The sequence below is a fragment of the Phacochoerus africanus genome, chromosome 8 (assembly GCF_016906955.1).
Source record: "Phacochoerus africanus isolate WHEZ1 chromosome 8, ROS_Pafr_v1, whole genome shotgun sequence".
Lineage (NCBI taxonomy): Eukaryota > Metazoa > Chordata > Mammalia > Artiodactyla > Suidae > Phacochoerus > Phacochoerus africanus.
In genome coordinates this window covers 155,267,598-155,294,883 of record NC_062551.1, presented here as the reverse complement: position 1 = coordinate 155,294,883, position 27,286 = coordinate 155,267,598, and the positions used below count along the sequence as shown (strand labels likewise).

The 27,286-nt window shown below is 38.6% G+C and overlaps 2 protein-coding genes across 2 annotated transcripts in view; one reads left to right on the top strand and one right to left on the bottom strand.

Moving 5' to 3' along the window:
- Positions 1-646: 646 nt before the first annotated feature.
- The window catches only part of PRKAA2 (protein kinase AMP-activated catalytic subunit alpha 2), a 63,536-nt gene continuing 36,896 nt past the window's right edge, over positions 647-27,286 (top strand). Inside the window, exon 1 of the mRNA XM_047788908.1 lies at positions 647-826. Within this exon, the coding sequence (XP_047644864.1) occupies positions 733-826 (94 nt within the window). The 5' untranslated portion in view covers positions 647-732. The remainder of the gene's footprint in view (positions 827-27,286) is intronic.
- Positions 8,070-8,490, bottom strand: LOC125132084 (lactoylglutathione lyase-like). Its single transcript, XM_047788909.1, has one exon. The coding sequence runs from the start codon at positions 8,488-8,490 to the stop codon at positions 8,122-8,124; it is 369 nt and encodes a 122-aa protein (XP_047644865.1). The 3' UTR covers positions 8,070-8,121.

Below are 27,286 nucleotides of genomic sequence, written 5' to 3'. Positions count from 1 at the left end.
CTCTAGAAGAGAGGGTCTCCATCTGTAGGTCAAAATGATTGAGAATGAGGAAGTACACAGAGGTGGGTCATTGAAGCCAGCACACAATTGGGTTCTGTGTGTGTGTGTGTGTCATGCCCTGTATCATAACACTGAACCTGAGACTGGAGAAACTTCCTTGTAGCTCTCCTTAGACTGACCTTCGAGCAAGGTCGTTCACCGTCGCCTCCCGCCCGGATCCCTTAGACCCCTAAGCTGGTTTTCACACCCCTCTTTCCTCACACTTCAGGCCTGTTTCTCTTCTCCACCTTCAGCTTGCATCTCTTCGCATTTGCTAAGATTCGGCCCAAATCCCACCCTCATTTCCACTCCTTCGGGTTCTCCTCACCGCCCCTCCCCCAGATAGCAGGGCACCATCCGACCGCCACCGCCTCCCGCGCACACCTGTAGGTCTCCGACCCTCCCTCCACCCGGCCTCCAGTGCCCAGCCCAGGGCCCACCCTGCGCGCCCGCCTGCTCCGCACACCGACGTCCCCGCGCCGGCTCTGGCCGGCGGGGTGCGCTCTGCCCACCCGCTCGAGCCCCCGCCCCGCCCACCTGCTCGCCCTCCCGCCCCCCGCCCGGCCCTCGGCGTCTCCGGGCCCCCGCCCCCCGCGGGCCCGCTGCACTGTGGGTAGGCGGCGGCGGCGGCTGCGGCCGCACTGAGGAGTCCGCCGCGGCGGCGGCGGCGGAGCGAGGCTGCGCGCGCCGAACATGGCTGAGAAGCAGAAGCACGACGGGCGGGTGAAGATTGGACACTACGTGCTGGGGGACACGCTGGGTGTCGGCACCTTCGGCAAAGTGAAGAGTTGAGTACGCGCCGAGGCCGTTGCTCCGGGCCGCCAGCCTCGCGGGAGGCCAAGCCCGGGAGCCCCGGGCCGCCAGCAGGCAGTGGGTGGGCAGCGGGCGGCGGGGCCTGGCGGCAGGTGGAGCGGCCCCACCAGGGCCGCGCGGAGCCCGGGGGCTCCGGGAGGGCAGCCGTCACTTCCTCGCCCCGCGGCAGCGGCCGGGTGAGGGGACGCGGGAGGGGCGCAAGCGTCCCGGGGTCCAGGGCCGCCGCCCACCGCCTTTCTCGCGGTCGGGAGCGAGACGCTTCTCCCGCCCGACTTCAGTGCCCTGCTCTGTGACACCGGGAGACTGGACTGTTGGGCAAGGTGCCTTCCTGCTGGGAGACTGTACGGGTAGGGGTGGGGAATGACACACGTTCCTGGTAGTGGAGTTTCCATTTTTGCCAGGTGCCCCGTTAGGTCCTTCACAGGTGATCTCCTTTGAGCCTTACGGCAGATGCAGGTGTTATCCTCACCTTAAACGCGAGAAAACAAGGACCCCCTAGGGGTTTAGGAACATGCTCAAGGTCACACTGGGATGTAGGTCTAAAATGTCCTCCAGTTTGGCCAGCTGGGAGGTCCCTGCCGTCCGAGTTCTGTCGTGCTCCCTTGCTGGGTTGGTTGGGCTGAGAGTTTAGGGGGTGCTCCCCGAGCGAGGGGTTGGGTGGGTCTTTCTCCTGGCTGGAATGCAGCTGCATTGGATCGGGGTTAATTACAGCTGGGAGGTCTGAAGGTTGGTTGGTTTGTGTAAAATGGTCCTAGGAAGGCTTCTGGGATGCGGGAGAGAAAACACGGTCCTTGGTGCTGGATCTTGGGGGATGCCGGGCTGAGGCCAGAGCTGCTAAGGCGTTTGTGCTCTGCTGAGGTCTGTGTTCTTGGTGATGCGGTCCCATTTTGGGGTGTAGAAAAACAGGTTGCTTTTGAATTATTTTTACTTCTTCCTAGTTAAGTATTGAACGTTCCTGTTTTTGTTAATAAGAGTCACATGGATTTAATTAATTTGTCCCCCCCCCCGAACTAGAACCGGCTATTTAAAAATACTTCTCTTTTGATTGTTGCAAATCCATTACTGTAAGTGTAGTTTGCCTCCCCCCCTCTTTGCTCTAGAAATGTTGGTTAGGTAGTTTGTAGATTTTATGGAAACTTCTATTTCCTCAAAAACTGATGTTTTAACCTTAAATTAAGGCTGTTAAGTGTTTATTTCTGTGGCACGGACCAGCTCTTATTTACTTCCACATGTCTGATATCCTTTCGTTTGTTCAGAACGCACTGATTGAGTGCCTACAGTGTTTCAGGCACTGTTCTAGGTAATGGGGATACCCTAGAAACAAAATCAGATTAAAATCTCTCCTTTTGTGGTGCTTTAATAAATTCTCGTAGGGAAAGACAACAATTCCTTTGTGTATGTATATATGCGTGTATATGTATGTATATATGTGTGTATATGTATATTTGGTGCCCTTGAGAAAAATGAATGAGAGAAGAGAGGATAGGGAATTTTGTGAGGTTAGCAATTTTCAATAAGGTTATCAGGCAAGGCCTCACCGGCAGGGTGGTCTTTATGTAAAGACCTAAAAGATTTGTAAAATTCTTTGACGTCCTGTGAGAGCTGTGAAGTCTTTTAGTTTTGAAAGACTTCATAGAGTGGACAGTTAGGAGAATATATTTAGAATGACTATAGACTCAGGAATTGGATTAACGCTTATAACATGACTGAGGCCTCTTGTGTTTTGATGTTATACACCCAAGCCTTTGCCATCTGGACAAGTACACTCTCCAGGTTATATAAGGTACCCTGCGCCCTTTCAAGTTGTTGACATTTTTGTTTGTTTTTTTAAATTTTTCTGTAATCTGTTGACTAAAACACCTATCAGGTCAGTCAGCCCATTGCCACAAGACAACTTAAATCTCTTTTGTATATACTTTTGAGCTGCTTCTAGGCGCTGACGACTTAAAATGTAAACCATCAGAAAAAGTGCTTTGATTTATGAGAAATACTTTTCCTGGAAGCCCCTGCCCAAAGAGCAGCCAATTGGAGGAGATGTTTCTAACACTATACTAGGGCCTCTCTACAGTAAGACTGTGGTTTCTCATCCAAGGTTATAGACTTAGTACAATTGCTTAATAAAAATTATAGAAGTTGCTACATCTTGAAGTTAGTCATTTACCATTGACCCTTGAACAGCACAGATTTGAACTGCACAAGTCTACTTCTACAGATTTTTTCACTAAATATGTACTACGTAATACACAGTCTGAAGTTGGTTGAATCCTAGAATGTGGAGCCATGATGTGGAGGGCTGACTGTAAAGTTATACATAGATTCTCAACTGCCCAGGGTCCAGTGCCGCTAACCCTGGTGTGGTTCAAGGGCCAGTTGTAATTCTTCAAGGGACAGGAAGCAAAAGCACATGCATTTTTTAAAACAGCTTTATTCAGGCATATTTTACGTATCATAAAATTCACCCATTCCAAGTGTACAAGTCAGTGATTTTTTAGTAACTTTACCAAATGGTGCAGCCATTATTGTAGATCAATTTTAGAACATTTTCATCACCACAAGATTCCTTATGCCCATTTATAGTTAGCCCTCAGCCCTAGAAAACTGCTAATCTGTTCTCTGGATCAGTCTGCTTTCTCTGGACACTTCTTGTAAATGGGATCATTCAATATGGAGTCTCTCGTGTCTGATTTTTTAATGTAACAATGCTTTTGAAGTTCGTGCATGAATAGCATCTGTCAGTGGTTTGTTCCTTTTTATTGCCAAATAATATTCCATTTCCTTTTCAGTCACCTGTTGATGGACATTTTTTTTTGTTTTTGGCTGTAACAGATAGTGCCACCACAAACATTTGCATGCAAGTCTTTGTGTGGACATTTGTTTTCATAGAGCTTAGGTAGATACCTAAGAGTAGAATTGTTGGATCGTATCAGTTTTATGTTATCGTCTGGAGAAACTGCAAACTGTTTTCCAGAGTGATTGTGCCATTTTGCAATTCCTCCAACAGTGTATGAGGGTTCCTGTTTCTCCAAATCCTCACTAACGTTTGTTATTGTTGTTTTATTATAGCTATTCTAGTGAGTATGAAATGGTATCCCATTGTGGTTCCAGTTTGCACTTCCTTAATGACCAGTGATGCTGAACATCTTTTCATGTACTGATTAGCCATTTGTATATCTTCTTGGGAAAAATGTCCGTTCATATCCTTTGCTCATTTTTTGATTGAGGTGTTTGCCATCTTATAAGTTGAATTATAAGAATTAAAAAATTCTGGATTCAAGTCCCTTATTGGATACATTTTGCAGATAGTTCATCCAGGTCAGTTTGATTTTAATTTTCTTAATGGTGTCTTGTGAAGTGTAAATGTTTTGAATTTTTGTGAGGTCCAGTTTAGCTACCTTTTTCCTTTTATGATCATGCTGTTTGTATTGAATTTAAGAAATCTTTGCTTTGGGTTTCAAGGATTTCCTCGTATGTTTTCTTATAAACCTTTTATTGTTTTAGCTCTTATATTTATGTCTTTGACCCATTTTTTGAGTTATTATTTGAGTATGGTATAAGTTGAAGTTCTAAGGTCAGCTTTTTGAGTAAGGGTATCCAATTGTCCTAGCACCGTTTGTTGAAATACATGCATTTTTATTCGTTATAGATTTAAACTTTGTAAACTTAATTTCTACTAAAAATCTAATAGTAGATGATTTTATTTTATATGGCCATAATAACACAGCAGTGAGGAGTGATGAGTATTTTATGTACCTTCTCTCAACTGTTATTTATAGATACTGAAATTTTAACTTCAGTTGTTGATTTACAGACCAAGGTTAGGTACAGTAAGCAAAAGTGGAAATGACTAGTGTTCATTAAAGAGCACTGGCTTTACGCTATTTTTTTTTAAGTATATGAAATACTTCTATTTGTTGAAAATTAAAGCCTTATTTAAAATATTCTAAATTGATTTTTCTCCGTTGTTCTACTGTGTTATTAGACTCCTAGGGGAGTGCGTATGGAAACAGATTATGTGGGCTTACAGTTTAAAGATAATACTTTTTATCTAGGTAAATTTTTTTCTTTATATTGATTGCTTTGGTTCTTACTGCTTCCAGGGTAGGGAAGAACTGCTGTTTTGAGAACTCTTGTAATTAGACTTGCTCAGTTCTTATTCAAATAATGAAGGTAATAGAAATTCTAGAAGAATAGATCTGTTGTTTGCGTTATACAAAGACAGGTTGACGAAAAAATATATTTATAATACAATGGTAATTATTTATTTAAAAAGAGGCCTGTATTTTCAAGGTGAGGACTGATAGATTTGGTTTCTGAAATAATTGCTCTTCATTGGAACATACAGCATGGGTTTATTGGCAGTCACACTATCGCTTTCTAGTCAGGAAGTTCTCATCAAGGAATCACTTTCTGTTTTTCATATAGTTATGTGCATGACTCACGGAATTGACCTTCCAGAAATTAAGTAAATATTGTATTAATTCCCTACTTCTTTTTGAGATAACAGGAAATATAAGCAAATGGAAAACTTTCATTATTTTTTTTTTAACAAGCAGTGTTACCTTTTTAAAAATGGAAATATCAAGTCCTAAATGATAAATTGACTTCGGACAACTACCCAATCAATTGGTGGACCTCAGAGTTACACCTGTGTTATTTTGGGACCATACTGGCATTGTTTTTTGTTTTTGTCCTTTTAGGGCTGCACCCATGGCATATGGAGGTTCCCAGGCTAGGGGTCAAACCGGAGCTGTAGCTGCCGGCCTACACCACAGCAACGCCAGATCTGAGCTGCGTCTTTGACCTACACCACAGCTCACGCCAGTGCTGGATCCTTAGCCCACTGAACTAGCCAGGGATCAAACCGGAAACCTCATGGTTCCTAGGCGGATTCATTTCCACTGCTCCGTGATGGGAACTCCCTGGCATTGTTTTTGACTCTCAGGTAGTATAAAGACCCCAGAGAAGACATTCAAAATCTGGACTTTATTTTCTTCTTCTCCTAAAGGATGACAGTAGAATATGGAATTTGTTGGGTCTTTTACAACTCATTTTTTAAAGATTTAATTTAAAAAATGGGTGCATTTAATTGTTTCTTCTGGTTAATAGAAATATGAATTACTGAAAATAAAGATATAGAGCAGAAAAATAAAAGGGAAGCGTGTAACACTTCAGTGATAAAAGCTATAACTTGATTCAGTTTTTATTGTCTTATAAGTATTATTATGCACTTGATTTTGGTTATTTCCCAAAGTAATCAGTTTGATTTGATATTATCTCCACTTTACAAATGTAGACATTTAAAACTGAATGCCGAAAGTCACAGTGCTCGTAAGTGGCAGAGTTGGCAAATTGAGAGTTCTCCGATGCAAATCTGTGGTGTGTGGACTGGAAAGTAAAAATGCGTAGTATGTGTCTTGTGAATTTCAAACCTATGATGATATAGTTTTACATGTCCATAGATACTTTTCAAGGATTAAGAAAATAAGATTTAAATTTATTTTGATCCACATAACAGTTTTTTTGGAACTCCATATGGATAGTTAAAATTTATATTTTCATATTCTCAACTTCTACTCTTGTGTCTCAATCCATTTCATTTTTTACATGATACATTTACTGAATTCCAAGAATTTTAACCTAAATTTATTAAAACTATAATCTATTTCAGGGTTTTTTTCTCCCTTATGAAAGTAACTTTGACTAAAGATTACCAGTAACTTAGTAACCAGACTAAAGAGAATTTGTAAAAATAATTTGATGTCCTAGGAAGAAAGAACATTGGTTTAGGAAAGACATTAGCTGGAGATTTTTTTTTTCTTACATAAAATTTGATTTTATTTCAGTTTATACATACTACTATTTGTTTGAACTGCTCACATAAATCCATTCTATCCAAAAAGGAAATGTAAAGTGCTTCTATCAGTGTAAGCACAGTCGGCAGGCCTAGCCAGAGGTCTTCCACTGGAGTCTACAAAAAAATCTGAATGTCGCTAAACCACAAACTGGATGGTCTTATTACTTGGACCATAAGAGATTTTCAAAATCAGTTTGGTTTTTAAAACCCATCAAATGTCATTCATGGGAGGGAAGACGACTGAGCTAATTTTTGATAACTCGGTTATGTTGTCACTGAACATAATTGATCCTAAATGATCACTGGGCTCTGGAAGACCTTGGGGTAGGGGCTCTTCACAATATAAGCACCACTGGTACAGGTACAACTGGGCATCCCCAGAGCACTTGTGTGCTCCTGAATTTGTCCACTGCTTCTTCCCTCGCCGTGGTGCTCAGGCTCGAAAGCCGAATGGACAGTGCTTAAACTCACTGAAGGTTTTACAAAGCAGACTATGGAGGAGGTATAGTGAGGTACTAATATTCGAGATACAATCTAAATAGTAAGAATGATGATGAAATCTTTCGTACTTGAGTCTGTTCACATTGCCATGGATCCAGTCAAGTTATTTTGCTTATCTAGCCTGCTTTCTATCTTACAGGATACTGGGGAGGAGTAAGTGAGATAAAGTATGTGACACCCTAGTCCACCTGTCCGCACACTTAGTATATAATATTCCCACTCTCCTCCCCATCCAAAATGAAGAGGTTAGACCTTAAACTTTGAGAGGACTTTGTAAAGAAGTTAGTTTTTCTATCAGAATCCTTGTCAGCATGATTTTGAATTTCTCCCAAGTAATCTCTCTTTTCTAAAATAAACTTTATATTACTGGAAATATACATGAAATTTCATTTTTATTTAGCGTTCTTTGCATTGTGAAGAGTTACTTCTGAAGAACTGAAACTCCAGAAGGTAACCACAGCAAATACGTGCTATATGTTTTGTTTTGAAAACGATGATTCAAGGGCACATTTGTAGACTTGTATCTTTTTTAGGAGATAGAAAGCAAATGCAGCTTCTGAAGGGGATTGTTCTAATTATTGCCTTAAAAAGTAAAGTTATACAAGTATAGTCCAGGACCTAAGACAAAGCACTGCTTTAAAACTAGAATGACTGAACAGTTAGTGGAAAAACAGCTGAAATAGGAAAGGGAAATGGCTTAAGAATAATTGCAATTGGGACCATGATCCATCTAGCCTTAAATGCTTTTGTTGTCTGACTATCTTGGCTCACACAGTTTCCTTTTTTACCTTCCACAGTGTCTCCACTGAAATCTCAAAGTCGTATCCCACAGAACTAAATAATAGTTGTCATTTTGCTAGGATTCAAAATTTCAATCCAGTAGCCATCAGGATCTGGAATAAATGCCAAGGCTTTCATTTACCATCATCAGGTTTCTTCACAAATTTGGCTCCTAGTTCTTCACATCTTTTACAAGCACCATGAACGTCAGGAAGAGCAGTTCCAATGTGACCAAATTCCCAGGGGTCTGAACTGCCACCGTGGTAACTCTGGCTGTCGTCATCTTCAGTGCCCCGGTTGTGTGTCAGTCCAAGCATAGCTTTTCTGGAGAATGCCCACGCTACTTTTTCGTCTTTATCTTTTGGGATGTCATTTTTATCCTCATAAGCCAAGAAATAGAGTGAAAATGTCATAGTGGGAAAAGCTAATTTTTGGAGTAGCGTCATTCTAAGAATTCTAGTATAAAAATCCAGCGACTTCTTAGGATCCTTAATTCGCAGCATGGTCTGCTGCAAGAGAAAAATCCTTGGTGCTGGGATCTGGGTCAGAGCAGCAGCTGTGGGCAGCCCCGTTGTTAAGGCTGCCAGATATGGCCACACTGCTGTATCGTGGATAACCATCTCTGGGAATGTGACAGATTCCCACACTCAGCCACCCCCTTAGCTGAAAATTTTAATTCCATTCCACTACTAGTTATATGAATTTGGGAAAATTGTTAAACTTCTCTGAGCCTGTTTCCTCCTTTGTAAAACGGCAATAACACATGGCCTACCTACTTCCAAGAATTTTTTTGAGGATTAAAAGGGTTGAGGTACATAAAATGGCTCTAAAAAAGATAAATTAGGAGTTCCCATTGTGGTTCAGTGGGTTAAGGACCTGACATAATGTCTATCAAGGATGTGGGTTTGATTCTTGTCCTTGTTCAGTGTGTTAAGGATCCAGTTTTGCCTTAAGCTGCAGCACAGGTCGCAGGTTGCTGTGGCTGTGGCATACACCTTAGCTGCAGCACCGATTTGACCCCTGGCCCAGGAACTTCCATATGTCCCAGGTCAGACATGAAAAAAAAGATAAATTGCTGTACAAATAGATGGTACTGCTGTGGAGATGACTAGATGCATGGCCATTGTGAATGAATCCTGTGCCCTGTGTGATGTGTTAATTAGTGTTGGCAGTGTTTAGAAATACTTTCAATTCTGATCACAACATTGAGACAGAGCCATAATAATCTGCCCCTATTTTTTGGTTGCCTGCATTGAAGAAAGTTCCTAGTGATTAATTCGTCTGTGCTATTTGATACTTGATTATTAATATTTACATTAAAATGCAATATCCTTTTTGGTTAAGTTGTGAAATTCAGTTTTTTACAAATATGAAAAATGAATAAAATAAAAATGAAATGGAAATAAACTATGTATGTTCATGTAAGTTGTTAGCTGAACTGATTTTACTTTTGAAGAGTCAGATTCTAAACAATTGTTAAAACTACTTCCAAGTAATGAAGCCGTGTATTTTCTGAAATACTAGAACATTAGCGCTTGAATCAAAATCAGTTCAGTCAGAGCTCTCAAACAACTAAGTAAATATTGTGCTATTTAGGGGTTTTGTTGTTTGTTTTTTGTTTTTGCTGATTTATATATCATTTTAATGATTTTAGCATAGGTAATTTTTGTCCTTGATACCAAATGGATTTTGTTCATTTTGTGTAATCAGTTGATTGATTCTCAAAAGATATTTTTCCATAGGAAACAATGTGTAAGTGATGGGTAGATGCAGGTGAAGTCCATAAAGACAGCGTGGTATATGGTGAAGAGAGCACTGGGTTTGGAAGGCCCAGTGTGGAAGTTTGCTGTTGTGAGCCAGCTGTGCGGCCTTAAACCAGTGTCACTTGATCGCTGAAAAAGGGAACGAGACCTTATTGATATTTTACACTGTTGTGAGTAGCATATGAGAAAATGCAAGTGAAAAGCTCCTCACAAATACTTAACTTGTATGTACTTGGGTCCTAATATGTACTTAAACCTGTAATTAGCTGAATTCTGCGAATCTGTGATCTGGTTCTGAGAAAAGAATTTATTTGATGAGGAGGAGGAAGAGTATACTATCTCCTTTTTAATTTTCCCCTGGTCGTCTTTCATGTTTCATTTGGATATGTGCATTAAACGCTAATGCTCTGATGCTGCTCACCTGTCACCTTCCTCTATACACCATGTGTGTAGCTGCAAACACGTAGCAGATCCCAGATCCTGTGGTAGTAATCAGAACTCTGGGAAGAGGGGGCAGAGCTGGGAAGGCGAAGCTGAGCAGCAGGTGGTAGTTCTTATATACGGATCATTCTCAAGGTTCTTCTTACAGTAGAACCAAAATAATACATGAAGTTCATTTTTTTAAACTAAATATGCAGACTCCAAGCTAAAAAATGCCTTTCTACAAACTTCCTCCTAACATAGCTATGTAAATGAGGAAGAATTTTTGTAGCTGATCACATTCTGAGGAGATTACCTCAATTCCATGGACTTTCTCCCTTTCCCATTCTGACACAGCACTGCTTTATCTAGTTTGCTTTGTAAGAACATGCCAAAACATTCACTCATCATGTGGTCCACGTTAGCTTTCCTTAAAGCATTTTATACTGCTTCGTAATGATAAGATGGCCTCATTTATTCTTCTGAGATTCCTGTGGTTTCCTTGATGATAGGGAAAATATTTTGTAGAAAAGGAGTTAATTTTTAGAAGCCAGGTAGATAATTTAATTGAAACTAGCAGAAGATCTAATTTCAAATCCTTTAAGAAATGATGAGAAAGTGGATGGCAAAAGACCCCTAAAATACTGAATATGTTATGAAAATGAGAGCCAATCTCTGTTGTATATTAGATGCAAATAAATATAAGCAAAAACACTGAATCATGTTGAATAGATTTTTATTATTTGAACCATTGAAATGCATATGCAAAGCAATGTGTTTATTTTGAAATGTAGTGAACCATTTTATTTTTAGTATAGTGTTATTAAGGAAAGAATTTGAGGCAGCTCTTATCTCTGCTAATAATAGAAACCTTCTTCACCCCTTCAGGGGAGCAGTATTCTTGCTTAAGTGGTGTCTTATAGTTAACAACATTTGCCGCTGATAAATGTTTCTGTATTTCTTTTGGTGGTGCCTTTTTTTTTTTGCTTTTTAGGGCCGTACTCAAGGCACATGGACGTTCCCAGGCTAGGGGTGGAATCGGATCTGTAGCCAGCAGCCTATGCCAGAGCCACAGCAACGCCAGATCCGAGCCGCGTCTGCCACCTACACCACAGCTTATGCCAACCCCAGATCCTTAACCCCCTGAGCGAGGCCAGGGATCAAACCCGCAACCTCATGGTTCCTAATCAGATTCATTTCCGCTGAGCCAGAATGGGAACTCCGAAGCAAAGTCTTTTCTTTCTTTCTTTCTTTCTTTCTTTCTTTCTTTCTTTCTTTCTTTCTTTCTTTTTTGGGGGGGGTCTTAGGGCCATACCCATGGCATATGGAGGTTCCCAGGCCAGGGGTTGAATTGGAGCTATAGCTGCCAGCCTACACCACAGCCGCAGCTGCAGCCACAGCAACATGGGATCCAAGTTGACTCTGTTACCTACACCACAGCTCACGGTGGTGTTGGATCCTTAACCCACTGATCAAGGCCGGGAATCGAACCTGCGTCTCCATGGATGTTAGTCAAATTCATTTCCACTGAGCCATTATGGGAACTCCTTGGTGGTGCCTTTGTTTTTAAAGTGTTAAAAATTCTTTTTAAGTTTGCCCTTAGTTTTATAAAAGAGCCTTTTTGTTTGTTTGTTTTTTTGACTGTGCCTGCAGCATATGAATGTTCCCAGCCCAGAGATCAGACCTGTGCCATAGCAGTGAACTGAGTCACCACAGTGACAACACCAGATCCTTTAACCTGCGGTGCCACAAGGGAACTCCTAAAACAACTATTATTTAGGATAATCATATGATTAAAGATAAGCATCAAATCTTTCTATAATGTCTTTTACCCTGAATGCTAATGTATCAATTTATTAAAATATTTTTTAAGAATCTTTTTTCTTCATATTATTTTGTACATTTATGCACTATTAAAAACACAATGGTCGTTCCCACTGTGGTGCAGTGGGTAAGGATCCAGCATTGTTGCAGCTGTGGCATAGGTCACAGCAGTGCCTCTAATTCAGTCCCTAGCCCAAGAAACTCGCATGGGCTGTGAGCGTGGCCAAGAAAAAAAAAAGCCCACAATGAGCAATATGTTGTTCTCATTTACTATCTCTCAATTTCTAAGTTATAAATTAGTTATGAGATAGTTATCTAGCTATCATAATTGGAAATTAATGGAATTAAATATTTGAATAACTGGGTCACCATGCTGTACAGTAGGGAAGAAAATGTGTTGGGGAAATAACAATAAAAAAATTGAAAAAAATGTATGTATATGCCATAAATTTTTAAAAAATTCTTACTTGGTAAATTCTGTAAGTATGAATTAATTTCATTTTCATTTTTAATGTTTTGGAATATAACTTGGTACTACATGTATTCCATAGTTGACTTTACTTCTTCCAGACTTAGTTAATGGTAATAGAACCAATACATATTAAGCATCTACCATGTTTGGTCATGTTGACTTTTAAGCACGTTATTTTTACCAGTGTTAAAAATGTGGCAATGATACTACAATAGATAATTTACTAATTTAAAACAAAGAGGGCATATTCATCACAAATTTACTTAAATGATTCTTGCTTCACGTTTGAATTCTAAGTCAAATAAGATATGATGAATCCACATTTTACTCCAATTTATACCAGGCCTCTTTAGAGCTCTAATTCACAGTTGACAGTGTAACAGTTATGCTGTATGCTATAAGCTTGATTTTAGCAAGAAATTTGACTTTGTGCTTTATGGTCTTCTTTGGACAAGATAAAGAAATGTGCTCTGGATGGCTTATTGCTGCTGAGCAACTGTTCTCAAAGAATTCAGGTGTCATTGTCAGGGGAAATCTTGGACATTTACTCCATTTATTTAGTAAGAGTTCCTATTTGGGATAATACAAAACTAGATATAATTAATAGAGAAATCACAGAATCAATTTATATTTATGTAGATTCTTTGGATTATTACATAAAATTGAATGGGAACAGGTGTCAAATCTAGTCCTTAGGTTATAACTGAAGACAAACAGGTGCATAAAAGAGTGGAACAGTTGATAGCAGTTTCTAAGATGTTGAAGTTTTATCTGACCACAAGTTTTGCAAGTATATGAGTGCCTAAATTTAAAAATTGTTATTAGGTGGAAAATAATAGTTCTTTACTTTGTCTTAAGCTAAATCTTGAATATTGGGCTCAGTTCTTGGTTCCATAATTTGGAAGAAAAACTTAGCCGATTATATTTCATTTACAGAATGATCATTATAACTATAGGAGTTCAAAAACTATGCCATATGAGATATGGTAAAGGATATTTTTCATACTATGAGAAAACATTTTAAGTGTATTGGCTGTTTTTAAATAGCTAAAGTACTGTCACATGGAAAAAGGGGTCACCGTATTCAGTGACGCTTTCAAGGCTGAATCTGTGACTCTTGAGTGAATTCTTAAGGAGGCAAATTATAATCCAGAATAATGAGGATCTTTCTATCAAGGAGACTATCTTGGAGTAGTACAACTTGTACCACAATTCATTTATATTTCCATTATTGGCAGATTTACTTGGATATCAGGTGGTTATCAAGATTGTTGCCATAAAATTTCTGGTTTGAATGGGAAGTCATTAATACCGAGTTCTCTTTAACTTTAATACTCTATTATTGCATATACTTTTTTTTTTTATAGTGTGGTTGGCTTCCATACTTGGCTATGACTTCTAACTTGTATCAAATCAACCTTCTAGTTAAGAACAATTAGAAAATATGAAGAAAATTAAGGCAGCTGGGACTTGACTGGTCGGTATCCCTATGAGGGGTAAAATGCATTGGAGTCAGTCTGATATTTCATTTGACTTTTCTCTTTGAGTCACTTGCTAATTTGTAAAAATAGTAACTGTAAGAAGCCAGAGAGCAGTGGCTAAAAGGGAGAAAAGCTAAGCAGATTTTAAATCCTGGGGAGACAACAGTTGGGGTTCACAGCTTATCAAGGAGGAGAGTCCCAGGTAACTAGTTGAGTGTTGGCTTGCAACCCTCTGAAGACTGAAATCGTTAGATTCACCCTAATCCCAGATTTATTAAGATGATCTGCTTCCTATCTTTATTCTCTGGAGGAGAGTAAAATCAGGCAGACCCTCTTCAGTTTTTCACACACAATATTCAGCATTCTAGGAGACAAGGCCAAGACAGTAGAAACAAACTCCTAGGTGATTCAAATATTCAAGCAATCAGATAGGGACTTTAAATAATTGTGACATCAGCATTATGATGGTGTGAGTTACTCTGTTTTTCTTTCCCCTTTAATTTGTAACTAATTGGACATGCATACTCCCCCCCCCCCAAAAAAAAAAAAAAACACTCCTGCATAGCATACAAGGACACACAAGATAGCCATCCTTGTACCCGAAAGTGTGTGTGCTGGACTGCAGAAGAGGCTGTGGAGTGAGGGAGTGGTGACAGAATAGAGATGGTGGCAGCAGGTCTGGGAGTGGGCCAGCACAGAACTTTTTGACGGAGGAGATGAAGGCTGAGGGTGGTGAGTTGGTGTCTATCCAGCTGTGCATGCTGCAGCTGGACAGATCTGTTGCCTTCTCTGAGGAGCGACCTCATTTACTGAAGGAAGGAAAGGAAGGGGAAATAGGCAGATGGAAAGAACTGAAGGAAAGTATCTCCTGCTGTTGGTGCTAGAATTCTGGCAAGAGGACTGCCCACAGGTTGCTTGGACCACTCTCCCAACCCCAGATTTGGGGATCCCTCTACTAGGCAGTGGGCACACCCAAAGCTCCAAGTGCTAAGTATACACCTTCCCCACTCTGCTGCCAGCCACCCTTCCCTCTTATTTTTCTCTGCCAGCTTTTTTTTTTTCCTCCTTAACGTGCACTCCCAACTGGTGATTAGTTAGCACTGGTAAGAGAAAAGGAAAAAAACCAAAAAAGCAAAAAACATGTGGTATACCGCCACCTTGTGGAAAACAAAAGGAAGGCTTCTAATTACCAACTTAAATTGTTAGGAGCAAAGTAAACAAAGCTTTGCCTAAAGAAAGAAGGGCTACATCAAATTTGGAAGAAAGGCTCTTTTCATCAGACACCATGGAAACAGTCATTGTAATATGGTACCACAAAAAGAAAATGACAATTTCAATGGCCAAACCCAAGGACATGGAATATTGTGGTCTGATAGAGTTGAAAATAGCTGTTATGAAGAAATCAGTGAGCTATAAGAAAACTTAGGCAATACAATGATATCAGGAATACAATTCAGAAAAGGAGTGCTTTACCAAACAGTTTGAAATTCTAAAAAGGAAACATTGTGGAGCTAAAGAACTCAATAATGAGATGAAGAATTAGAATGCAATGGAAATAAAGCAGATCAGATAGAAGGAAGAATTAGCAAGCTTGAGGACAGAAATAAATAGATGATTCAGGTGATAAGGGAGAGAGAACTAAATTTTTAAAAAAGTGAAACCCTACAAGAACTCTCAGACTTCATTCATCTGATGAGTCAAAAAGAAGAGAGGGAAAAGGGAGCAGAGAGTGTATTAGAGAAATACCTGATTAATTTTAACACAAAAAGACATTCTTCAAAACACATTCTTTTTTTTGTCTTTTGTCTTTTTAGGGCCACACATTATCTTAAAACTGTCAAAAGTCAGTAATATAACTGTAAAGGCAGCCAAAGGAAAACAGACAGTAACCTACAAAGTTACCCTCATTAGGCTTTCAGCAGATTTCTTAGCAGAAACTCTATAGGCCAAGAGAGAGTGGAATGACATATTTAAGATATTGAAAGATAAAAGCTGCCAACCAAGCGTACTCAGTTTGGCAAAGTTATCCTTCATATATGAAGGAGAAATAAAGGCTTTCTCAAACCAAAGCTGAGGGAGCTCACCACCTTGCCTTAATAAGACTTACTTTATAAGAAGTGTTGAAAAGAGCTCTTCAAGCTGGAATGAAAAGATTACACAAATCTCTGGTTAAGATGAGAGTCAAAAAACTAACTTAGAATATTAAACTCTTAATTATAATACAAAGGTTAAAGGAAAAGAACTAAAGCTACCACAGCTTGTAATCACAGAATAAAAGGATAATTTGTGACGTAAGAAATGTGAAGAGGAAAGAGTAAAAGAATGGAACCTTTATAGGCAAATGAAGATAAACTGCTATCAGCAGGAAAAGGACTATTTTATCTATTAAATTTTTATGTAAGTCTATTGATAACCACAAACAAAAATATAGAGTAGAGAATGAAAAAAAGGGGGCAATTGAGCAAATCACCATGAAAAATGACCAATTTACAAAGGTTGACAGAAGAAGGAGGAAAAAAATGGAGAGATAGAATAATGGAAGTAAGATAAAATGGCAGTAACAAATTTCTTTTTTAAAATTTTTTTAAAATTTATTTTTATTTTTTTTGTAAATTTCTTACATATCAGTAATCACCCTAAATGTAAATGGATTGACCTCATCAATCCAAAGGCACAGAGTGGCCAGATGGATTTAAAAAAAAAAAAAAAAAAAAAAAAACGAAACTACAGGGGACTTCAGCTCTAAAGACACGTAGAGGCTCACAGTGAAAGGATGGATGATGCTAGTCCAAGCAAATGAAAATCAAAAGAAGGGGACAAAGCCATTTTTATAGCAGACAAAATAGGCAAATCAAAAAGTATAATGAGACAGAGAAGGTCATTGTACAATGATAAAGGGATCAGTATATAAAAAAGATATAACAAATGTAAATTCATATATTCCCAACATGCAAGCACCAAAGTGTATTAAGCAAATAATAACCAATCTTAAGGGAGAAATAAACAATATAATAATTGTAGGGGATTTTAGTATTATACTGTCAACAGATCATAGAGATAAATTCAACAAGGAAATACTGGAATTGAATCGCACTTTGAAACAGATGGACCAATATAGAATGTTCTACCTAACAGCAGCAGAATACACATTCTTCTCAAGTGCACATGGGACATTCTCCAGGATAGATGATAGGCCACAAACCAAATCTTAGCAAATTTGAAATCATACCATTTTCTCTGATTGCAATGGTATGAAACCAGAAATCAACAACAAGAAGATACAAGATCTAGAAATATATGAAAGCTAAACAACACTTAAAAGCAACCATTGGGAGCTCCCATTGCGGCTCAGTGGTTAACCTGACTAGTAACCGTGAGGTTGCGGGTTCAATCCCTGGCCTCACTCAGTGGGTTAAGGATCCGGCATTGCCGTGAGCTATGATGTGGGTTGCAGACATGGCGCAGATCCCATGTTGCTGTGGTTATGGTTCAGGCTGGCAGCTACAGCTCCAATTCAACCCCTGACCTGGGAACCTCCATATGCCGTGAGTGTGGCCCTAAAAAAAAAAGACACAAGACAAAAAACCCCAATAACAACAACAAAAAGCAACCATTGGGTCAAAGAAAAAATCAAAAGGGAAGTAAAAAATTATTTTGAGATAAATGAAATATAGTATGTCAAATATTGTGAGATGCAGCAAAAGCAGTGATGAGAGGAAAGTTTATAGCAATAAACACATGTATTAAGACATTAGAGGAGATCCTTTATGGCATAGTCAGTTAAAGAGCCAGCATTTTCAATGCAGTGGCTTAGGTTGCTGCTGTGTTGCAAGTTTGATTCTTGGCCCAGGAACTTCCATGTGGCAGGGGTACAGCAAAAAGAAAAGAAAGAAATTAGATCTCTAATAGACAACCTAACTTTACACCCAAGGGATTTTAATAAGAAGAGCAAATTAAGCCCAAAGTTAGAAGAAGGAAGGAAATAATAAAGATCAGAATGGTAATCAATGAATAGAGACCAGAAAACCAATAGAAAGGATCAGTGAAACTCAGAGCTAGTTCTTTGGAAAGATAAACAAAATTGACAAAACTTTTTGTTAGATTATGGAAAAAAAAAGTCAAATAAGTAAAATTAGACATGTAAGAAGAGAGAACTGAATTCAGAAATACAGAATCATAGAAGACTTATGAACAAATTATATGCCAACTGATTACATCACCTAGAAGAAATTGATGCATTTTTAGAAACACACAACCTATTAAGACTGAATCTGTATTGGAATCCTAGCTACAACAATTAGGAAAGACAAAGAAATAAAAGGCACCAAATCAGGAAGGAAAAAGTAAAATTATCACTATTTGCTGATGATATATATGATCTTAAATATAAAAAATCCTAGAGTTAAAAAAAAACCTTGGAATTAATTTCACTCAAGTGGCAGGATACAAAATCAACATACAGAAATCAGTTACATTCTTTTTCACTAATGATGAAACATCTGAAATAAAACTTTCATTCACAGTAGTAGAAAAAACCAAAATGTTCAGAAGTAAACTTATCCAAGGAAATGAAAGATCTGTTCAGTGAAAATTATGATCCTTTGCTGAAATTGAAGACAAACAAATGGAAATACATCTCGTGTTTATAGATTGGAAGAATTAATATTATTAAAATAGCCATACTATCCGAAGCCACCTACAAATTTCTTACAGTCTCCATCAAAATACCAAAGGTATTCTTCGCAGAAGTAGAAGAAGAAAATCTTAAAGTTTATGTGGATTCACAAAAACTCTGAAAGGCCTATCCTGAGGAAATGCTAGGGAAAAAATAAAGCTAGAGGTATCACCCTTATGAATTTCAGACTGTGCTACAAAGCTGTAGTAATCAAAACAGTATGTTTCTGGCATAAAAATAAACACATTGAGCAATGGAACAGAACAGAGAGTCCAGAATTAAATCCCAGCATACATGGTCAGCTAGTATGTGACAAAGGAACCAAGGATACCCAGTGGGGAAAGGATAGTCTCTTCAACCAATTGTGCTGGTAAAACTGGAGGAACACATGGAGGGCAAGGAAATTGGAACCTTCTATCATAAAAATTAACTCAGAATGGATTAAAGACTTAAACATAAGACCTGATACTATAAAATCCCTAGAAGAAAATGTGGAGAAGCAGCTAGTTACTGGTCTTAGCACTGATTTTGGACATGAGGCTAAAAGCACACAAAAACAAAAATCAACAAGTGGGACTGCATCAAGTTTAATAGCTTCTGTACAGCGAAAGAAGCCTTCTGTTAACAAAAGGAAGACAACCTATAGAATGGAAGAAAAACTTTGCAAACCATATATCAGATACTGGGTTAATATCCAAAATAACCTCTGTCATCTTAGTAAGAAAACAATTCGGTGAACATATGGACAGAAGAATAAATAGACATTTTCCCAAAGAGCGCATGAAAATTGCAAACATATATGAAAATATGCTCAAATGTCACTAATAGGGAAACACAAAACCACAGTGAGATGTCACTTTACACCTTTCATAATGACTGTCATTGAGAAGACAACAAAGTAGGTGCTGGTGAAGATGTGATGAAAATGAAACCCTTAAACATTGTTGGTGGGAGTATAAATTGTTCCAACCACTGTGGAAAATGATGTGGAGCTTCTTCAAAACATTAAAAGTAAGTCTACCATATGACCCAACAATTCCCCTTCTAGGAATACACCCAAAGGAAAAGAGAGGATTTTGATGGTATATATGCAGTCCCATTTTTACCACAACGTTTTTCATAGTAGCAAAAATGTGGAAATAACCTAAATGCTCATCAACAGATGAATGACTGCAAAAGGAGTTCCTGTCATGCTCAGTGGAAATGAATCTGACTAGCATCCATGAGGATGCAGGTTCAATCCCTTGCCTCATTCAGTGGGTTAAGGATCCAGCATTGCCTTGAGCTGTGGTGTAGGTCGCAGACACGGCTCAGATCCCACATTGCTGTGGCTATGGCGAAGGTTAGCAGCTACAGCTCTGATTCAACCCCTACCCTGGGAACCTCCATATGCCACAGCTGCAGCCCTAAAAAAAAAAAGCAAAAAATGTGATTAATAAGTTCATAATGGAGGGAGTTTCCTGGTAGCTCAGTGGGTTAAGGATCTGGAATTGTCACTGCTGTGGCCTGGGTCACTCCTGTGGCATTGGATTTGTTTCCTGGCCCCAGATATTCTGCATGCCATGGGCACAGCTGAAAAAAAACAGTATGTTCAAGTTGGAAAATTTTAGCTGAGAACAGGAATCTATATTAAAAAAAATTCTATTACTGAAAAATATAATAATTGAAATAGAACTCTATGGATGAATGGTTTAATAGATTAGATTCTGTTGAAGAGAGAATTGGTGAACTAGAAGATAGGTCAGAAGATGGTATAGACTAAAGTGTTGAGAAACAAAATGATGGAAAGTATAAGAGACATGAGAACACAGTGAAAAAGCTAACATGTGTTATTGGAACCTGCAGAGAAAAAAATTGCAGGCTTAAGATTTTTTTCCTTTGGAAAGATGACCTCAGGTTTACCTTCTTTTAGTATAGTTTCTCTTAGATATCACAAGATAAATGTGATATTTCAGTTCTGATACTAAACAACAGTATTTATTGTGAAATTACCTGTGATTGATGAATTACATCCGGACTGAGAGGATTATGGAAGCACATGTTATACTCTAAGGAACTGCATTACTGCATCATTGTTTTACCAGCATAACATTTGTAGGAAACTAGACCTCCAGCTTCTCTTTATGATGTCTCTTCTAACAACAACTTAGTGTACCCTTTGTTTAGGGCTTAGCTGCATGCATGAACTGTAATTCCATGTGGTTATGAGTGCTGCAGTGGATTGTGTCCATCTACAATTTAGTCTGGCTTATGTAATTGACTAAGGGTTTGGGAAGTAGGAACTGGATGTTTTAAGGACTCCTGATAAAGATGCTGTTGATATTGCTGTACTGATACTATGTTTCCAGTCCTAAATCCTTCCCAAAAGTTAATTAAAATTGGCATTAAGATTACTTCTTACTGTGCCCTCTGAATGTGAATGTCGTTCCGAACCCAAGACCACTGTGCTATGCAGAGAAGGCACTTTGACAGTTTCAGAAGAAGGGAGAGGGAGTGGGACAGAAGCAATACTTGATGAGAAAATGAGGAAAAATTTTCCAAAAGTGATAAACACATCTAGCCACAGATTCAGAAGATCTATGAACCCTATGCAGAGTAAACACAAGAAAACCATTCTGAGGCACATTATTGGAAAACTGCCCAAAACTGGGTTTGTTCGTTTGTTGCTTGAGATTCTCCTATACTTGAGTGGATTACATCCGTCAATGCAGAGATGGGGGTGGGGCCAGTAATGTGAAGAGAAAATCTTAAAGTAGCAAAAGATATAAAAGGCATATTGTCTTCAAGGAACAAAAATAAGCTGACTTTCAACAAAAACAACGAAAGCAAGGAAAGAGTAGAATGGTATCTCCAGAGAGGTGAAAGAAATGAACTGTCAACATATAGTTTTGTATCCAGCAAATATATTCTTAAAAAATAAAGGCGAAATACATTTTTAGGTAAACATAAACTGAGAGAACTTGTTTCCAGCAGACCCACAGTAAAGGGAATACCAAAGGGAAGTCTTCAGGCAGAAAAAAAATGATGCTTTCCCAGATGGAAGCAAGGGTGCAAGAAGAAAGGAAGACCATCGGAAAGGGTGAATATGTGCACAACTAAATAGATACTGGCTATGTCAAGTAATGACATCTTGTTAGATTTAAAATATACATAGGACTAAAATACAACAGAAAAAGTGGGAGAGGAAAAATAGTTCAAGTGTTCTAAAGTACATGCATTTCTAGGAAATGGTAAAAACATTATGTTAGAGTCTAGTAAATCCAAGATGAATGTTGTAATCTGCAGGGTAGCCACTAAAATGAACACCTGAAGGTGCTAGAGATGAAAAAAAGTTTTCTGTTTTTTTTTTTTTGGGAGGGAACTCTAAATCATTTCACAATTCTTCTTTAAAGCGAAATCCTATGGAAGTTCCATTGTGGCTCAGCAGTAACCAACCTGACTAGTTAGTATCGATGAGGGTTCCATCTTGGCCTCACTCAGTGGGTTAAGCATCCAGCCAACAGCTGCAGCTCCAATTCTACCCCTAGCCTGAGAATTTCCATATGCCATAGGGGTGGGCTTAAAAAGCCAAAAAAAAAAAAAAAGCCTATGGAACATAAAATTATATTCAGTAAATATATTTGAGAACAACAGTTATTCAGGTGGGCAGTTAATGGGCATAGAGGGGAAATGATTGAAGCCAGGAAAAGAAATGGAAAAAGAGGTAGACAAAGCATGTAGAATAAGAGAAAGAGAGAAAAAGAAGAGACACTTGAGGAAGGACCAAAGTTGAAACTATAAGAAGGGGGTGGTTTAAGAAGCTTTGGGAGTATTTCTGGAAGGTTCTGTTCATCTGGAGCGAGAACTTAATATGAACTTTTTAAAGAATTTTTTATTTCTGACCGGAATTTTAATACCTTCTCCAGCACTTTAAAAATAAAAATAATCTCTTCTATACCAGAAAACTTTTTACCATGACTATGTAAATGATTCATCTTAAATGATATTGAAAAAAAAAATAGTTTCCTGGTGGTATAGCAGTTAAAAGGATCTGGCATTGTCACAGCTGTGGCTCAGGTCATTGTGGTGCAAGTTTGGTTCCTGGTCCAGGAACTTCTGCATGGTGTGGGCAAAGCAAAAAGAAAAAAAAAAATCTGTGAAAACTAAATTGATTCTCCTATGGAATTCTTTATTAGGTTTTAAAGAAGTACTTTAAAGTTATAATCCAAGCCAATATAAAGACGAGTTTTAAAAGTAAAGCAGAATACAGCATATTATTTAATCATTTCTCAAAGGAATTAGCTGTAGAACAAGCCTTTGCTGAAAAATCACATCCTCAGGCCCTTCCTGATTTAATACAGCCCATTTCCCCACTTCCAGCCCAGTCATTGGTACTCTGCTCAGTTTTCGTTTTCTGTCATTGTGTGTATGTTCACTGTTTATATTCTTCACCAGAATGCAAGTTCATTTATACCTGCATTTTCAGCATTTGGAGCAATGCCCAGTACACAGTAGACATTCAGAAAATACTTTTTAAATGTATGAATTAACAAATAAGTGCTCAGGCTAACAGGAGGTAAAAACAACTAAGAGAAAAAAGGTTTTCAAGGATAGTTTTTGCTACCCTTATTCCCTCAGTAAAAGTATAATGCATGTTACATATTATGGGATTGTTTTGATCCATGTTTTGTTTTCTTGACATGAGGCAGCTCTTGAGAAACAACTTACATATATCTGCTCCATCCCAAAGGCCACAGCCCCAACCCCAGCCTGCATCTTCACTGAACATAGCAGTTCTCCTTCCTTGATTATTCTTCACACTGTCCCTCCATCCTTAGTCAACACCACTAGTCTCAATACCTTTACTGTGCCTTGATTTCTCAGCTGACATGCCGGAAATAAAAAGGTAAACGTGCAAGTAAACACTCTTGATGTGTTAGAATTGAGGGCGCCTGGTTAGTGGGAGGTAAAGTAATGTGAGCTTTGAGCGTGGGTGGTGGAGGCAAATAAACCATTTTGCTACTCATTGTTCTCTAATTCCTAGTTCCTTCATCTGCAAACTGGGGATGAAAATGTTTATTTATTTTTCTTTTGCAGTGATTTTTATTTTTTCCATTATAGCTGATTTACAGCATTCTGACTGGTGACCAGTCAAACATACATGTATACATTCTTTTTTCTCACATTATCATGCTCCATCACAAGTGACCAGACATAGTTCCCTGTGCTATACAGCAGGATCCCATTGCTTATCCATTTCAAAGGCTATAGTTTGCATTTATTAACCCCAAATTCCCAGTCTCTCCCACTCCCTCCCCCTCCCTCTTGGCAACCACAAGTCTGTTCTCCATGTCCATGATTTCCTTGTCTGGGGAAAGGTTCATTTGTGCCCTATGTTAGATTCCCGATATGTGTGAAGTCATATGGTATTTGTCTTTCTGACTCACTTCACTTAGTATGAGAGTCTCTAGTTCCGTCCATATTACTGCAAATGGCATTATTTTGTTGTTTTTTAGGGTTGAGTAGTAGTCCCTTGTGTATATATACCACATCTTAATCCAGTCATCTGTCGATGGACATTTAGTTTGTTTCAGTGTCTTAGCTATTGTGAATAGTGCTGCAATGAACATGTGGGTGTATGTGCCTTTTTTAAGGAAAGTTTTGTCTGGATATATGCCCAAGAGTGAGATTGCTGGATCATATAGTAGTTTTATGTTTAGTTTTCTAAGGCACCTCCATACTGTTTTCCATAGTGGTTGTACCAATTTACATTCCCACCAACAGTGCAGGAGGGTTCCCTTATCTCCACACTCTCTCTGACGTTTGTTATTTGTGGATTTATTAATGATGGCCATTCTGACTGGTGTGAGGTGGTACCTTATGGTAGTTTTGATTTGCATTTCTCTAGTAATCAGTGATATTGAGCATTTTTTCATGTGCCCGTTGGCCATCTGTGTATCTTTGAAGAAATGTCTATTCAGGTCTTTTGCCCATTTTTCCATTGGGTTGTTGGCTTTTTTGCTGTTGAGTTGTATAGGTTGTTTGTGTATTTTAGAGATTAAGCCCTTGTCAGTTTCTTCATTTGAAACCGTTTTCTCCCATTCTATATATGTTGTCTTTTTTTTTTTTTAATGGTTTCCTTTTCTGTGCAAAAGCTTGTCGGTTTGATTAGGTCCCATTGGTTTATTTTAGCTTTTATTTCTGTTGCTTTGGGAGACTGACCTAAGAAAACATTTGTAAGGTTGGTATCAGAGAATGTTCTCTTCTAGGAGTTTGATGGTGTCTTGTCTTATGTTTAAGTCTTTAAGCCATTTTGAGTTTATTTTGGTGCATGACATGAGGGTGTGTTCCAGTTTCATTGGTTTGCATGCAGCAGTCCAGTTTTCCCAGCACCACTTGCTGAAAAGACTGTCTTTTCCCCATTTTATGTTCTTGCCTCCTTTGTCGAAGATTAATTGACCGTAGATGTCTGGGTTTATTTCTGGGTTCTCTGTTCTGTTCCATTGGTCTGTCGGTCTCTTTTGGCACCAGTACCACACTGTCTTTGTGGCTTTGTAATGATGCCTGAAGTCAGGGAGAGTTATGCCTCCTGCTTGATGTTTGTTCCTCAGGATTGCTTTGGCAATTCTGGGTCTTTTGTGGTTCCACATAAATGTTTGGATTGTTTGTTCTAGTTCTGTGAAAAATGTCATGGGTAATTTGATAGAGATTGCATTGAATCTGTAGATTACTTTGGGTAGTATGGCCATTTTAATGATACTGATTCTTCCAGTCCAGGAGCATGGAAGATCTTTCCATTTCTTTGAATCCTCTTTAATTTCCTTGATTAATGATTTATAGTTCTCAGCATATAAGTCTTTCATCTCCTTGGTCAGGTTTATTCCCAGGTATTTGATTTTTTGGGGGGGTGCAATTTTAAAAGGTATTATATTTTTGTGTTCTAATAATGTTTACTTTTAGAGTTCTGGGGAATAAGATTTGTATATAAGGTGCCTATAGTACTTGTTTAATCAGTGGTGTATATCAAAAGGAGAATTCTTTTTCTTCCTGTTGAGAACTGTCCTTTAAAGGACTTTGAGGGAAGAGAAGTTTGGAGAAAAGCGATGCGACCATGTTCTCTTTCTCCATGGGCGAAGAAAGGAGGCTTGTGTTATTTTGGCAGGAGTCTGGTGAAGGTAGTGGTCAGAACATATGTGCATCATGTGACTCTCCTGACTCCCAGAATGAAGGCTCTTGGTACAAATGAGTAAGGGTGGCTAAAGCCAGACGAAGCCCTGCTTGCTGACATACACGATGTCTCTTGGCTCTAGCCTAGGTATGAGTATAGTGTCATCCAAACGTTCTTCTAACTTTTTTTTTCTTTTTATGGCCGTACCTGTGGCATATGCAAGTTCCCAGGCTAGGTGTTGGTGTGGCCTATGCCATAGCCATAGCAACACCAGATCAAAGCCGCATCTGTGACCTGTGGTGCATCTTGCGGGTTGTATCCTTAAGCCATTGAGTGATGCCAGGGATTGAACCCACATCCTCACAGACGCTATGTCGGGTTCTTAACCTGATGAGCTGCAATAGGAACTCCTGAACTTTTTTTATTGTATTGTTCCACAAATGTAAAGCAGTACATACATTCTAAGTTATATCTTACCTGAATCCTCAGTGAATTTTCAGACTGAACATAGCCTTACAACCACTATTGAAAGGCACAAAAAATGACCAATATTGCACAAGCCCCCCCCATCTTGTGCCCCATTTTAGTTACTGTTTATGTTCTCCACCCTCACGAAGGGTAACCACTCTCCATGGATTAGTTTCATCTGTTTTTGAACTTCATAGAATTATTATGTTTGTCTTGTTTATTTCACTTGAAGGTGAGATTTATCCATGTCCTTGCATGCAGTTTTAGTTTATTCATTTCCGTTGCTGAAGAGTATTACATTAAGACTATACCATTATTTATCTATCTGTTACGTATAGGCATTTGGTAGTTCTTACTTTTGAGTTTTTGTGACTCTTGCTGCTATTAAACATTCTTGGGGAGTTCCCTGGTGGTCTAGTAGTTAGGACTCTGTGCTTTCACTACTGCAGCCCTGGTTCAGTCCCTAGTCTGGGAACTGATAGTACCACATCAAGTCACTACATGTTGTGTGGCCAAAAAAAAAAAAAAATGTACATGTCTTTTTTCTATTTATAATGTGTTTCTATTTTAGATAAACATATTTAAAGTCATATCATATATAAACAAGAAATACTGCTTTTTTTTCTACTTTATATTGTAGATTTTTATCATTATTAGGGCTGTTTTTTGAATCATATGCAGTAATGTTCTAGAATACCATATTCATTTCCATTTAAAGTATTTTGAATCTCTGTGCAATACTCTAATAGGTACCCACTAGTGTAACATTAGAGCTTTGGATATTTTTCATTTGTCATACACCGTTATACTTAGTAACGTCACAGTGTTGTGACCATACAGTATACTGCTTTTTAAGTGATCTTTAAAAGGCGTATTTAGCATGATAGTTCCACTTTTGTAGTATGAATTTATTCTCCAGGAATAATGATCCTATTGCCATATCCATGATAAATATCTTTTTTTAAAAAAACTGATTGCGTCGGGAGTTTTCTCTCAGGTAATAAATGGCACCTGTTTAGACAAATGTCTTTAATACATAGTCATTTGTT